The sequence below is a fragment of the Portunus trituberculatus genome, chromosome 50, assembly GCF_017591435.1.
Source record: "Portunus trituberculatus isolate SZX2019 chromosome 50, ASM1759143v1, whole genome shotgun sequence".
Taxonomy (NCBI): domain Eukaryota; kingdom Metazoa; phylum Arthropoda; class Malacostraca; order Decapoda; family Portunidae; genus Portunus; species Portunus trituberculatus.
In genome coordinates this window covers 500723-517370 of record NC_059304.1, presented here as the reverse complement: position 1 = coordinate 517370, position 16648 = coordinate 500723, and the positions used below count along the sequence as shown (strand labels likewise).

Here is a 16648-nt window from a genome sequence, read left to right as displayed (position 1 = left end):
TTGTATTTTTCACCTAATTTCTTACTTTTTGCATACTATTACTATATATATTACTACTACTATTATGTTATAACTATAGAAGATAGGAAAATAAAGCAGGAAAGTAAGCAAAATGTAATATAATGAAAATTCAACTTCTCGTGGTCAGAAACAAGCGTCACCACATCCTCATTTGAGTAGTCACATCATGCTAGCACCGCACACTCTTATACAAGCCAATAAGTTTTTCTTTGATATACTGCATTCATTATGGAAATTAAATCAGGGAAGTAAGCAAATTGTAATATGAAAATTCAACTTCATCACGGTCAGAAACAAGCCTCAACACATCCTCCTCAGACGACTCTATCAAGCCAGCAATACGCACTCTTATCTAAACCAATAACGAGATAAAAATAACAATTCCAATATTGTCATGCATCATAATATGTTTCTGAACTGCTTACTTATCTATGGAAATACATGTATATCTTATATCTCACCAAGAAATACATAAAAGATGATAAAATACAGCATACTGACATAAGTGCTCTCATCATCCTCACGCTTGGTGCCCTCACACCTACACAAACATATCCTTATAAAAGCTGATACATGATTGGCTAAGTGTCCACCATCTTGAAAACAATGGGCCAATGACAGGCCTCGATATACGACAGATAGCCTCAAGCATAAACAAACTGTGCGGCATAAAGAAGCGCGCACGGTCCAAATATAAGATATATCTGGACCGTGGAAGCGCGGCTTCTGAAAAGCGCAATGATCATGCCTGACGAGCTCTAACGTAAGAGCCACGATCGTGCCTGACAGGCTATGAGGGTTAAGGCTTTTAATTCATGAGCTGGATACTCTCTCTTCCCCTCGGATCTTCTAGAATCTTCCATACGTCTGTCTGTATATCTCGTGACCATGTGTGCTGCTACGCTAGGCAGTGATCTTAATAACTAAAAACTTAATATTATCTGTGGCACTACAAAACAACAACCAAACAACTGCAAACAACACTCCTGAGGCACTAAGGCAGCGTGGTGCCCCAATATGCAGCCAGCTGATCGAGCAGTGCTGTGCGCAATTTGTTGACCGCGTTTGTTATTGTTCGCACTCCAAAGCAAAGTTCGTCCTTCAATGCAAAAAAAAAAAAAAAAAAAAAATTTTGTTCGTAATCCAAATTGTTCGTCCTCAAAACCGTTCGTACTCCAAGGTACAACTGCACTGGTTTTATGGTAATACCTGTATTACTGGTATTATCAATAATACAGTATCAGAACGATACAGTGGTGGCTGCGAGAACGGAGATAACAGAGCTTTGTATACAACCAAATGTGCGACTGTTTGATTACCAGATATTTTCACCATCAATAAGTCATTGGTGTTAATGTAAGTTTATAAATGAAAAACTACAGATAGAATGTAGGAAAATGTAATTCTGATGAATGTGGCAGCACAAGTCACAACTGGCATAGGGGGGAAGGGGGACACCAGGAAGGTGTGGATGTTTGACTATCAGGTATTTTTTGAGTATTAAATTCAACTTGTGTTCGAGTATTGAAAAGTTCAAGTGTTTAGACGTTCGAGTGTTGAGTCTCCACTGTATATATATATGTGTGTGTGTGTGTGTGTGTGTGTGTAACTTGATTTATGCGAGTATTGTGTCCTTGAAGAGGTCATATAAAGCAAAAATAATGTAAATCAAACAAGAGATATATTTGTTTGTACTCTGACTCCCTCACCGTGCCTTGGCAAACTGTCGTGTTACGCTTCCCTGGGCACACATTGTTCTTTATACTTCACTTTGGTTTGTTTACTACAGTAATGTCACTGAGAGACTGGTGACAAACTGTGGAGGATATGCTGAGCATAACTTATGGAGTGTAATCCCTTGTCTGAGTGAATACAAGAGCAAGTCAAACACTCATCCTGCACTTATCACACATTATTTCAATATTTCACTGTTCCTCTTCCTACTTCTCACTTCACTGTTACTGGCTACTACTGTGTTGAGACTAACTATGTATTGGCTTGGTCATCCTTGTATGCAATATGATACATCTAGATCATTCTATTACAGAATCTTCTTAATCATCTTGGTCACATAAAGCCATAAAACTACAATACACAATAGAAGATTAAACCATACAGGATAAGGCCTTCTAGGCTTTGTTCACCTGAGGAGGCTGTGACATGACTATCCACCCCCTTCCCTGTAGGTGATGCAACTCCCGTCAAATCTTCTCCAGGACTCGAGACCCTTCTGGTGTAACAATACTGTACAGCAGAGGGGCATGAGTGTTGCTGTTAGGTAGCACAACAAATGGATGCTGACTGTTATTGTATGAGTGGCACGTGGGAACTCATGTGAGACATCTGGCAGCCTCTCAATGAAATATCGCTTATAAGTGAAAAAAAATTAATAAAACTTTTGTTTGGATATTGGACCTCATGTAATTTAAAAGACACATTAAGCAAACTCGCGTAAAATGTGTTACCTATATATATATATATATATATATATATATATATATATATATATATATATATATATATATATATATATATATATATATATATATATATATATATATATATGAGAGAGAGAGAGAGAGAGAGAGAGAGAGAGAGAGAGCAACCCTCCTACAGGTAAGAATTTAAAGGTACTTGTTGCTTCACAAAATTGTAATCCTGTTTATATTTAATTTTGCTGCTGAAGCTTCCTTTTATGAATTTCATAACAATGATAGATGATGGCCTTAAATTTGTGAAACACTGTACAAGATGGCATATATATATATATATATATATATATATATATATATATATATATATATATATATATATATATATATATATATATATATATATTAATTAATTTTTTTCAAGGACTGTATTGAGAGGAATGATATGAAAGTAAGTCACTGCCATTCATGAAATAACTCCTTTAATATGTTAGCTTGCTATACAGATTTTTAGGCCAGTAAGTTTTGTCATTATTTGTCAAGTACTGAAGTAATGACATGAATGGAACATTCATATGGAAATAATTGATCAGTTTCATGAGAATTCATTGTTATTCTTTTACTTATAATATAATGTAATCTAAAATCTAGAATAGATAAGTGACAGCTATATAAAGGGACTTCATTTGCTGTTGAAGAAATTATTTCTTGTGCAGCATATGATTACTTTTTTATCAGGCTCAGGAGAGGGGGACTAAAATGAGATCAAGAACTGGATGAGATTCAATCAGCATAGTGTGACTTGTATGAGGTAACACATAATAGAACAAATTATGTGACAACTGAGTCTATTTCTTCTGGTGAAATTTTATATCAACAGTTTTATAAGCCCTAATTAGTAGTCGTTTTAACCCATAAATTGCAAGCCACAGCTCAGGCTGTGGAAAACCAATATTTTCTCATAAAAGTGCAATCTTTTACTGACTAATACATATCTCTGATGTGTACTGGGATGCCTATGGGCTTGATTGCTGCCCAGAAGGCATCATTTAACTTATAAACTGTGACACATCATGTGATGAACAGTGTGTAACTGGGACTTGCATTGACAAAACAGTAAAGGAAACTGACTGGCTTACTGACAATTTTTACATGCAACATTTTTATATAAACAAGTAATTATCACTATTATATTTAGGCTCCAGGAGCAAAATACAAGCAAAAAATAACAACTGAATGTTGTACATACAACCTAAGAAATGTGCCTCAACCAGCTTTCAGTCCAGTCTAAACAGGAGTGGAGGTAGACTTGAAATAAACCTATAACATTATATGTGAGGTATTAATAGGAATTATTAAGTATTCTTTAAGTATTTTTGTCTTTATTTATATAACTGCTTGATACAGATTGACTAACTCGATACAAATCTTGAATCCTGCTGCCATTATCTCTATATATAATGCATTTCAGGCCAAGTATTTTGAAGAAAATCTAGAATAGACTTGCTCTGAGATCAGTAGAATATTATAAAACAACTTGAAAAATGTTCTATAACTCAAAGTTTTCACCCTTTCCTAATTAATAACAAACTTGTTCTTGTTACATGACAAACCTTTTTTTAAGAATTATCTGATTTTATGTTGAAATAATTTGCCATAATTCATATGAAACATTGTGGCATAGTTTTCTTCTAGTTAGCCACTGCAACCATCAGAAATGTGACAATTTTGCTAGCTTGTCAAAGTTTAGCAGCTAAACATGGGTATTTGCCTCAGTGCACCTGCAAACTACTATTGTCACAATTATGTGTGCTGTTGGGTTGCATATGCAAATTTGAAAAGATTTCAAAGAATAAAACCACTATATTTCACATGTAAGCATAACCATTGCAATATATTAAAACCAGTAATAAGACCTGTTAGTTTACAGCATACTATATGACTTTTTGGTATCTTAAAAATTGTGACAATTGTTTTGCAATCCAGTCAATTCCTTAGAATAAAACAGATAGTATTGTACAAGATATATAGATGTTACAAGATATATAAATGTTACAGACTAGTAATACTTCTTTAAATGTGCCAAACACTCATGAAGATTTGGTGGCTGGCATTTAAGAAAAACTACAAATCTATTCTGAAGCATTTTATAATATCCTTCTGGGTCAAAGAAAGTGGTAATGCATGATTTTTATAGAAACATCTTTGCCTGAAAGACATTTAGGATAGCAACCACAGGCTCAAGTTTTTGTATCCAGCTGCTGAAGAGAAAGGCAATCCTTGTATACTGAGGTTAATGGTTTATAGTTTAACTCTTTTATGAAAGGCAACAGTAACTGTTAAATCTGGAATAAAATTACAATTAATCTTTCTTTCCATTCACTTACATACTTATTTCAGAGTTGAACCAATTTAGTTATGGGATGAGGTAGTTAGTCAAAACATTTAATACATAATGAACTGCCTTCAATCCATTTGCCTAACACATGACAACCTTTACGTTGGGAGTAGTTTTTGTAACCCTCATAAATACATCATCATACCTATGTAATTCCCTACATACTACAGTGTGGACAGATGTACATATCTCTATACATTACAGCAGTCAGTGAGATGCGGCAACAGCAGTTGAAGCAGGAACCGATTCATGTATTCTACAGTGGTGACTCACGATAACAGACAATTCGGGGATAAGGGGCTGTCTGCTACTAAGAGCGGTTTGTCTGCGAGACCCTCAACTCCCTCCCCTACCCCATCCCCTTTTGTGTAATTTAATCTCTTTTAATAACACACAAGAAAAAAAAAAAAAAATCTTGAATATTTAAACCACCTAATTATTTAATGCTCAATGCCTTTTTTATTTCTTATGTAAGAGGGAGAACAGCCAAGGGCAAAAAAAACTATATTAGAAAAAAAAAAAAAGGCCCATCACTTGAGTTGCAGTTGCAGATCAGAAAGAATCAGACAAATGTCTTGACACCTCTCTCTTAAAAGAAGTCAAGTCGTAGGAAGATGGAAATACAGAAGCAGGTAGGGAGTTCCAGAGTTTACCAGTGAAAGGTATGAATGATTCAGAGTACTGGTTAACTCTTGTATTAGAGGGTTGGACAGAATAGGGATGAGAGGAAGAAGAAAGCCTTGTGCAGTGAGGCTGCAGGAGGAAGGGAGGCATGCAGTTAGCAAGACCAGTAGAGCAGTTAGCATGAAAATAGTGATAAAAGATAGAAAGAGATGCAACCTTTTGACGGTGAGAAAGAGGCTAACGACAGTTAGTCAGAGGAGGGGAGTTGATGAGACAAAGCTTTTGATTCCACCCTATCTAATAAAGCTGTATGAGTAGAAACCCCACAAATATGCAAAGAGTACTCCATACAAGGACAGATAAGGCCCTTGTACAGAGTTAGCACTTGGAGGGATGAGAAAAACTGGTGGTAACATGCAGAACGCCTAACTTCATAGAAGCTGTTTTAGCATGAGATGAGATATGAAGTTTCCAGTTAAGTTTATGAGTAAAGCACAGACCGAGGATATTTAGTGTGGAAGAGGGAGACAGTTGAGTGTCATTATTGAAGAAGAGGGGATAGTTGTCTGGAAGGTTGTGTCGGGTTGATAGATGGAGAAATTGAGTTTTTCAGGCATTGAAAAACTACCAAGTTTTCTCTGCCCCAATCAGAAATCTTAAGAGAGATCAGAAGTCAGGCATTCTGTGGCATCCCTGCTGGAACTATTAACTTCCTGAAGGGTTGGTAATCTCTGAAAGGACATGGAAAGATGTAGGGTGGTATCATCAGTGTAGGAGTAGGTAGGGCAAGAAGTTTGGTTAAGGTCATTAATGAATAATAGAGTGGGTGATAGGATAGAACTCAGAGGAACACCACTGTTAATAGATTTAGGAGAACAGTGGCAATCTACCACAGCTGCAATAAAAGTCGGAAAAAAAACTTGAGATAAAGTTGCAGAGAGAAGGATAGAAACTGTTTTGAAATCAAAGCTTTGTGCCAGACTCTATCAAAACATTCTGATATGTCTAATGTGACAGCAAAAATTTCACCGAAATCTCTAAAAGAGAATAACCAAGACTCAGTAAGGAACGCTAAAAGATGACGGAAGCCATACTGGTGATCAGACAGAAGATTGAAAAGTGACATGTTTAAGAATATTCCTATTGAGGATAAATTGAAAAACTTTAGACAAGCAAGAGATTAAAGCTATAGGGCAGTAGTTTGAGGGATTAAAAAAGTAACCCTTTTCAGGAAAAGGTTGAATGTAGGCAAACTTCCAGCAAAAAGGAAAGCTAGAAGTAGATAGACATAGTTGAAAGAGTTTGACCAGGCAAGGTGCAAGCATGGAAGCACAGTTTTTGAGAACAATAGAAGGGACTCCATCAGGTCCATAACCTTTCTGAGGCTTAGGCCAGCGAGGGCATGGAAAACATCATTACGAAGAATTTTGATTGAAGATATGAAATAGACAGAGGGAGGAGGAGAGGGAGGGACAAGCCCAGAATCATCCAAGGTGGAGTTTTCAGCAAAGGTTTGAGAGAGGAGTTCAGCTTTAGAGACATGAAATGGCAGTGGTGCCATCAGGATGAAATCAAGGAGGGAAAAATGAAAAAGAAAAGTTATTGGAGATGTTTTTGGCCAGATGCCAGAAGTCACGAGGGGAGTTAGAGTTTGAAAGATTTTGACATTTTCTATATGAAAGAGTGTTTGGCAAGTTGAAGATCAGACGGCATAAATATGGGCAGAAATATAAAGTGTGTGAGATTCGGGTGATGGAAGGCTTAAGTACCTTTTGTGGACAATCTCTTTATCATGTATAGCACAAAAACAGGCTGTGTTAAGCCAGGGTCTAGAAGGTTTAGGTTGAGAGAAAGAATGAGGAGTGTATGCCTCCATGCCAGACACTATCACCTCTGTTATGCCTTCAGCACACAGAGATGGGTCTCTGACATGGAAACAGTAATCATTCCAGGGAAAATCAGCATAATACCTCCTCTGGTGCCCCCAACTGGCAGAGGCAAAATCCCAGAGGCACCTCCGTGTTGGGGGATCCTGGGAAGGAATTGGAGAAATAGGACAAGATGCAGAAATGAGATTGTGATTAGAGGAGCCCATTTAGAAGATAGGGTAACAACATAAGCAGAAGGATTAGAGGTAAGGAAAAGATCAAGAAGGATGAGTCAATTATCATTTAAGAAGTTTACTGTTATAAGAATTTGTCTTACCAAAAATTAATTAAAGATGTAGCTTCCCCTCCTAACCTCTCTCACCTTACATTTTTCTCTGCTTTTCTTTCTCTCTGTTTCAATATAAATTGTCGAATTTCTGAAATTATTTCCAAAACCCTTTTAACTTTTGTTCCACATCACTGTTCAAGTAAAAATCAAGATGTGTTCTCTATAGAAAAGTCTTCCCCTATCCTAAACATGGCATTTGCGCAAGGATGTGCAACCGAGTGCTGAGTACCAACACCTCTACATGGACCTTACCTATGCATTCTCACTATGGGCTATTGTCCTGCTGCAAGCTCACCATATGGCCACCCTCACAGCTAATCTAAGGCAATAATATGCAACACAAACAGTACTGTTAGTGAGAGAGAGAGAGAGAGAGAGAGAGAGAGAGAGAGAGAGAGAGAGAGAGAGAGAGAGAGAGAGAGAGAGAGAGAGAGAGAGAGAGAGAGAGAGAGAGAGAGACTGGGGCAGGCAGGTTTGGAAAAGCGGCTGTGTTGATGACAATGTGTTTACTTTACGCTGCTATGTATTATTGTCCTCATGCTAGCTCGTCATATGGCCAATCACGGCCAATCTAAGGCAGTAAGCTGCAACATGAACAATTACTTCTAGGAAGTAGTATTTGAGAGAGACAGAGAGAGAGGTGGAAAGGTTTGGAGAAGCAACTGAGTTGCTCGGGACACAATTTGCTCATCATATCATCTAGTAGAATAAAACCTAATCCACTTCATACTAAATTACCCTCAGTTAAAATAAGAAAGAAATGAAACTGTAGACCTCTAAAGACTGGTAAATGAAGACAAAAAAAATCAAATGATTGTGGAGACTATTTTTGTCATCTGCACTCTCTCTCTCTCTCTCTTTATCTTTACTTGCCCAACAACATTCAAATAGAAATGCAAACTAGTAATTTATGACGGCAGGCTGCAGGTCCAACCAGCCTGGGATCCCAATTCACCACAAGTGTCACCCTGGTGATCCCACAGCCAAGAAGTCACGGTTCTCCACCTTATTACAAGTTTTATGAATCGTAGATCAACAAAGTGAATTACAATGATATTTAGCAGGTAGGAGTACATAAACACAGCCTTTATCTGCTTGTTTATCATGTCATATGTGTATTCATCCATGTGGCCACATGGGAACTATAGATTCATAAAAAAAAAAAAAAAAAAAAAAAAAAAAAAACCTGCCACTATGGTCTGCCCAAAAATGGTTAGCATCTGACCAGTCCATTATTGAGTGAAATCTGTTATTGTGAGGCACCACTATATGTTGAAGTCTACTCTTGTGATGTCACATGTCTATCATTAAGGCAATGATTAGTCTCTATAACAAGTGCATCATGCTTAATGTAATGCCCATCTAAGGAGGAAACAATATTATTTACGAAGGTTCTTTTTGTCAATAAATTATGATTTCTGTAAGATACATACAATTGAATTTAAGATGACATTATTCAGCTAATACCAATATTAATAAATCTGGTGCATTTATGGTACTCTGTGAAAGCTACATTATGTAACATTTGGTTATAGCATTCAGTTATGCCTACATAAATACACCTGATTATATTATTTGGTTACAACTACAATTGACCATAAAAAATCCAGCAATTGATATTCAAGAAATATCAGTTTTCCAGCATGACTGTTGGAGCGTCTTTTTAAATTTACTAGGTTGTCATGTCATTGCTTTCTGGAGGCAGTTTATGTTCTGATGGTGCTGTACTAAAAAATCATAATGTTTGATCCTGCTTGCAACAACTGACAAGCATTTCTTCTCATTTAGTCAATTATATGCTACAGTATAGCCCCATTATGGATTCACCAAAGAAAAAGTAGTGTAAAATATAAAAACTATGTTGTTGACTGCAGAGAAAGTGGAAGCAAAGAAATTTTCATTTGCTTTTCATTTAGTGTTTAATTTTCTTCTTTTAAAGCACTGTAAAGGTAGTCCATTTCTGGTAAATATATACAGCATATACATGTATATAAAAAATCAAGAATTTTTTAAAATCCAATAGTCCTCATGTCCCATGATTGCTAGATTTTTTATGGTCAATTAGACACATCTGTTCATACTATGTGGTTACAGCTGCTACTTCAATATACCAAGTTAAAGTAATCAATCAAGGCTATTACTCCCCCAATCATAAGTGATGTATCTTACCTTGTATTTTTTAACATCTACTACACTTTGAAGAGCAGCTTTTTTCTTAGGATAAGCAACATTCTGCAAGACCCATTGTAAAACCTCATCCAAGGTTTCTCCAAAGTCTGAAGAATACCATTTCAGGAGTGAGGATAGACGAATGATACCTTGATCTTCATCAACCTGCAGGGCCTCGTCTGACTCCAAGTATGCCTCTGTTGCGATTCTCAACTCTTCATTTACATTCTTCAAGAGAAAATATTTGAATAAATTAAGTTATGATACCATTAAACTATTATGAATCAAGGATATATTGTATTCCAAGCCTAATTTATTGAAGTTACTGCAAACAATCATAGAATATCAATTACATTCTTCATACACATTATGCAAAAATTAACTTAGCTTACACTGGAGCTGAAAGTTTTTATTGGAGGACAGCTTTTTGCACCACAGTTTAAGGCAAAATGAATCCTCGGGTCTACCTGTAAAAGAATATATATCAAAAGCATCCATTTTTGTGCACCAAAATAGTCAAATTCTTCAGAAAAGTAATCTGGTTTCCCGTTCCATTTCCTCTCAACTCATATGAAGACTTAAAAAGAGTTCCCATGTTTGTTGTTTCTACTGAGGTAAAAAAAAAAAAAAAAAAAAAAAAAAAAAAAAAAATCAGCCTGTCTCACATACAATCATGTAACTAAATTCAAAGTTGAGCATAATAAAAAAAAACCAGACAATAGTGTATAAATAAGGGAGGCTGGAATGAACTGTGTTAAGCAGTAGTCCACTGACACGTCACAAGTTGAAACATTATTTATGGTAATTAAATAACACTAAAAGATATACTTAATTACCTGCATTTGACTCGTCTTTAGTCGAGGATCTGACTTCCCAAATGGAGCAAAGAACTGAAGTGCACCTCGCTTGTTGGCTCTTAGTACTCCATTCTCTATGTCATTCAGACTGTACGTGTGACCTCCAATGACATATGAAGTCTTGTCAAAGAACTGAAAATAAGGCTTCTGGGATGATCTGGAGATAGAAACTGGGTGCTTATTTTTTTTTCAAAACAAAAAAATGTGACCATGTGGGTATGTTGTTGAGTACAGTAATCGCCCGTGTATCCGGATTATAGCAGCCAAGGCCCTGGCGGATACGCGAAATATCCGGATACACAGAATTTCCTCTTCCAACCCCTTATAAATTGAGAAAAAAACATGTACATAACCCAAATAGGTAAGAAACAATGAATGACAGCACATTAAATGATTGTGTATACAATAATGACTTCCTGGAGCATGATAAAATTCTCTAGAAAATGTGAGGGTTGGGAAGGTGCCATCAGCAGCGTCATGGCAATCTGCTGTTTCACTGCTGAATTGGACACTATCTGAGTCATTATTAGTGTGTTGAAGTGAGATAATGATAGTGATGTATTTATTGTTTGTCTGGTACAGCTTTCTACCTCTGTCTCAACATAATTTTTTGTAATAGTGTTCTTGTGAGAGCTATGTCATGTAAAGTTGTGATGATGAAGGCAGTAAGAAAAAAAAAAGTGTTTGAAAAGATCATAACAGTGAGGCAGGGTCTTGGAGGGGGAGATAACACGAATTAAAAGTCCAGCTGTCTCACAACAATACATTTGTTTGTTTGTTTCTAGTTGTCTTCTCTTCTTGATGTTTCTCATTCTAATTCTCGTCAACTTATACCTGTCAGGCAAAAATTAGAGAGCTAAATGACTCACCTCCCTACTTGACTCCTGTCCACGTACTGTGTACTGTGTAAGGCGTGAGTGAGTCAGGCTATGACACAATCACACAAGACATTTAAAAATGGCTTCCTGATGGGAAGGGTATTTAATTATCAAAAAATAAACTATACCATCTGGTAAATTAGGGTCTGAAGATTTTGGAGATACAACACAAATCCCAAAATCTTAAATCCCACAAAATTATACAAATAAATCCTGCATCTCCCTAAAGTCTGAGTTTAATTTTTTTGGGGGGTGGAGAATTCTTATAAGTCAGATATATATACAGCAATCACCCGTGTATCCGGATTATAGCAGCCAAGACCCTGGCGGATACACGAAATACCCAGATACACGGAATTTTCTCTCCCAACCCCTAATAAATTGAGCAAAAAACATGTACAAGTACATAACCCAAATGGGTGAGAAAACACTGAATGAAAGCACATTAAATGTATAATCTGGAACAAAAAATGGTACATAAGCAGTACAAGGGGTGGTGGGATGCACACACAACAGTAATGGCTGTGTCAAACTAATACTTTTCCGTCAACTTTCTTTGTCGCGTTTGTCAACTGTAAACAAACATGGCTGCCCTTTCACCCCCCATCCAGCTGCTGCTATTTTTTCGTTGGTATTTTTGGCCTTTAATGCTCTTTATGAGAAATTTCAGACAGCTTTGTCCACTAATAAACAACAGAGCAACTCATCTTGGCCATTTGCTACTTGGAAGTTCTGCCTTGGAACGTCTCACAGAGATATGTAAACAAACAACTGAACCACTTTTTGCTGCTATAGTCAAACCACGCTCTGGAGTCACTTTGGGTGGGGTCGGAAAAGGGGACTTCCCAGCTACAGTGTTGCCAAATCTCTCCCAGTACTAGGGCAATTAAAAAGGATTAGAGATGGCCTGACCCTTTTAAGCCTATACCACCCCACCACCTCTCTCTTCTCTCTCTCTATGCATAATTTTGTAGAAAAGGGTAAAGAAAACTCTCAAAAAACTTTCTAATTAATATAACATACCTATTCTGCTTTCGACTTATTTTCCACACCACCACTGAGGTATGTCAAGGTTCTAAGAAGTACACTCAACCCTCGATTTGCCGGACTAAAAGGGGGGAAGGCTTGTCCGGGAATGGCAAATGTCCGGCAATGGAAAATGTCCGGGGGTCTACCCCCTTGCCGGACTTTACCCTATACAGGTTGAACCCCGCTTTAACGGCACGCGATTTACGGAATCCGTGTTTAACGCAAAAATTTCCGGTGGGAACATAGTGTTGTCTTTAACGGCATTTCGGCACCTGCACCAGCTGTACCAGGAAGTTGGAAAATAAATCAGACGTTTTTTGTTCAGAAAAACAAAACTGAGGGAGAAGAAAGAGACTTTGCACCAGATGTGGAAGACAAGAGAAAGAAAAATAAAAGAAAGGCAGGATCAGGAAGAATAGAAGTAACAGGAGGTGCCGAGGCAAAGGCAAAACCTCCGACGACCATCATCATCATCATCATCATCATCTCACCACGTGGGGCCGTAACACATGCCAATGCCGCCGACACACGTGTGACGCGGCAGACTTGTTTACAGTCCAGTACTAGACGTGTATGTCCGCCCGCGCTGCCATCTATAGTGCCCGATTTGCGAACTTTGTCTGGCGCGGTAGTTTGAAATCGACTTGTCCCGGACTTTTTTTTTTTTTTTTCCACAGACTCTTGTCCGGCAAATCCGAAATCCGGCAAATGGAGGTCCAGCAAATCGAGGGTTGAGTGTAGTTATATACGTTGTATGTAAGTTCCTTCTCTCGGCTGTGTATTGGTCCACCACGATTCGTGAAGATTCCTTCCATCTTGCTGGGTGGGTGGCCAGGTGATGAATGAATGACCCTGACCCACCTTAATCCCCGACCCCTGACCTGCCTGCCTTCCCAGACCTACCTGACAACCCCGCAAAATAGCGTTGCCACGTGTCGTGCTATTTATGTATGTATACTAATTGTTATTATCTATATTACAATACTACAGTGCATTCATAACACTACAAACCCTTATTGAATCTCAAAAAGTATTTAATGGGAAATAAAACATAAGAATAATTAGTAAATAGGTGACGAATGATACGAAGTGATGTGTGTTGGGGCTGATTTGGCATAGTGGTGAGCAGGGGATTTACCGCAGCGTCCACACCCAAAGTGACTCCAGAGCGTGGTTTGACTATAGGCTGGAACAATATATATATATATATATATATATATATATATATATATATATATATATATATATATATATATATATACAAGACATTTACATCTACTTATGAAAATGATATTAAGTTGAGATTATAACATCATTCCAATTAGCAAGAATATAAATTTTATCATAAAAGTTTTGGTTAGAAACCATAAATCTTAATTTGACTAAAATTTGACTCTAGAAGAAAACGGTGTGTTCCGTCTGGCTCAAGATGACGGAAAGAATTGACGGAACAGTAAAAAACCAACGGAAATCGGTGAAGACGATGAAAAAAGTGCTACTGTGATGCCACCTTAAGTGCTGCTGCCGAGCAGAATCAAGGGATCGCTCATGCGGTAGGTTTGACCATGCTTGGGGGCAGCTCCAGATAGAAGAGAATTCCGGATAGTGGCAATCCAGATACGCGGGCAATTACTGTATTTAAATATAGGAAGAAGAAGAAGAAGAAGAAGAAGAAAAAAAAAAAAAAAAAGGTATTCATGAGAGTGAAGTCAAATCAAACAAAAATTTGTGACCATTCTATGATGCTGTGGAATCTTTCCTGCTTGAGGCCAAATACTAAGTCAACTCTCAGTCTGCCTCTAACAGTAGTAGAGTGAGGTTCTTTGCACTGTCCTGTTCTGTGACAGGCCTCTGGATTTACACGACTTGGGTTGTTACTAGTGCTTTATTTGTTGAAATCTAAAGATTTAATGAGTGAGACAGCTGCTCAGATGATTGATCTAAAGAAAGGAGGCCATACAATTATCAAAATTTGCAATTTGACTAGTGTGGGGCAAACAAGTGTGAAGAAGTACACATGCAAATTTTGTGAAGGAAGAAGTGATCAAATATCACAGAAGAAACCTCACTTTGGCAGACCACATAAAATCTCAAATCGTGCTAGAAACATAATGAAATGAACAGTAGAGTCAGCAGCTACAAGCATGTTTGTAGCATGATATCAGATCTTACGTGGTCTGCCAGAGCGAGGTTTCTTCTGTAGTATTTGATCACTTCTTCCTTCATGAAATTTGCATATGTAACTCTTCTCACTCATTCCTAGATTGGGATTCTGAGTCTGGTGTAGGAATTGCCATATTTAATTTAGAATTTTAAGTGAAGGGTGAGTGTGTATGTAATTAAATGCATGTAGTTTGTGGGAAGGAAGTTAATTCAATCTTTAAAACCAAAGAGTGAGCATCCATATCTCCCATCATAACAAACTTTAAACTTTTGTAGGTTTAACATTACAATTCAAGCCTGAAAGATTTTCCAAATCAAGTATGATATTGGTCAAAAAGTATATTAGTCAGTCATATGTTTACGTAAACTATTTCCAGTGTAATTACCATCCAAATCAATAATTCAAGACAACAGACTCAATGACTAAATTTCAGTGAAAAGGACCATCTCACTGTGAAAGAGAACATTCATTGGTAGAATGGTAGCAAATTAGACCACAAAAATACAGCCCTGACTGAGCTAGGTTCCTTTCCTATAATTATAACAATTTTACACCAAAAAATATCAATTCAGTGAATGAAGTTTTCTATTTTATCTTTTAGATAAATGTAGCTTTTATTTATTTCATAATATATTTCAACCTAACTCCTTTAAATAAGAGAAAAAAAAAATAAATAAATAAGATTATTAATTCATACAATTTTTAAACAATGTAAATGAAAAAATATAAAAACTCTTAACCAAGAACAGTGAAACATGTAGATTTACCCTCAGTCTGGAGAACCAGTTGGAAGGGGAACCATTCACAGCAGTGGCATGAATGACAAGTGCATTGTAGATATTGATAAAAAATGCTTTAGATTCATCTTGGCTCAATTTCTCAACAGCAACATGCTGCAATTCCTTTGACATTTTGACATAGTTGTCAAATTCTTCAGCATTCCTCATCTCTAGGTAGTTGACAACCTAAAACAATAACAATATAGTTTATCTACAAAGAAGAAATATGAAATACCCAACTTTACAAATATCACCTTACCAATAAACAGATTCTGATTATGTATAGAAAAATACTTTGCCATCAGCCGAGATATGATCATTGGTGAGCTTCAACATGGTCTTGCGAAGTGCCTCCGACAACTCTCCAGCATCACCCAATTTGCACTTCTGGGTTGGTCCAGCATTCAAGGCCGATGAATGACTTGTGTCGTTCAGTCTGTAAAGAAAAAATGTCATAAGTAAAGAGGAAGAAATATCTAAATGTACTATATAAAAAACAAATTTCTGCACACAAGTTCCAACTGCTTTGGTAGGATTTAATTTCTCAACAAATGTATAATAAAATAATATTACTATTTATCACAAAGACATACAGTAATCAAAGCACTTCAACATCCAAATTGATTAAATAATAGCCTTAAGGTGTATAAATGTCAACATAAATACAAGTATATATCAGATGCAAAAGCTGTCTGGTAAAAACTGAGCAAGCAACAAAATACCTGTCAGAATACACAAGCAGGACAACTTGAGTCATAACAAAAAATAAGCTGCTTATAAACAATATCCCTTAATAAAGCAAATACCATTCTTTCTAGTCTTCAACTTACACACACACACACACACACACACACACACACACACATATATATATATATATATATATATATATATATATATATATATATATATATATATATATATATATATATATATATATATATATATATACACAGTGGTACCTTGAAATACGAGTTTAATTTGTTTTGTGATGGAGCTCATATCTCAAAAAAAATTTTCCATTGAAATACACTGAAATGTCATTAATCCATTCCAGCCTCCCCCCAAAAGAGCATCCTT

The 16648-nt window shown here is 36.7% G+C and overlaps 1 protein-coding gene across 3 annotated transcripts in view; it reads right to left on the bottom strand.

Moving 5' to 3' along the window:
• LOC123500167 overlaps window positions 1–16648 on the bottom strand; it is an 82346-nt gene that overhangs the window by 16069 nt on the left and 49629 nt on the right. For 2 of the 3 annotated variants that reach the window (XM_045248872.1, XM_045248871.1), the window contains exons 6-10: window positions 15863–16004; window positions 15557–15754; window positions 10698–10850; window positions 10254–10328; window positions 9862–10089 (exon numbers count right to left, since the gene is read on the bottom strand). In XM_045248872.1, the coding sequence (XP_045104807.1) occupies window positions 9862–10089; window positions 10254–10328; window positions 10698–10850; window positions 15557–15754; window positions 15863–16004 (796 nt within the window). Of the gene's footprint in view, window positions 1–9630; window positions 10090–10253; window positions 10329–10697; window positions 10851–15556; window positions 15755–15862; window positions 16005–16648 lie in introns of those variants that run through there. The other variant, XM_045248873.1, reaches the window with a different exon arrangement.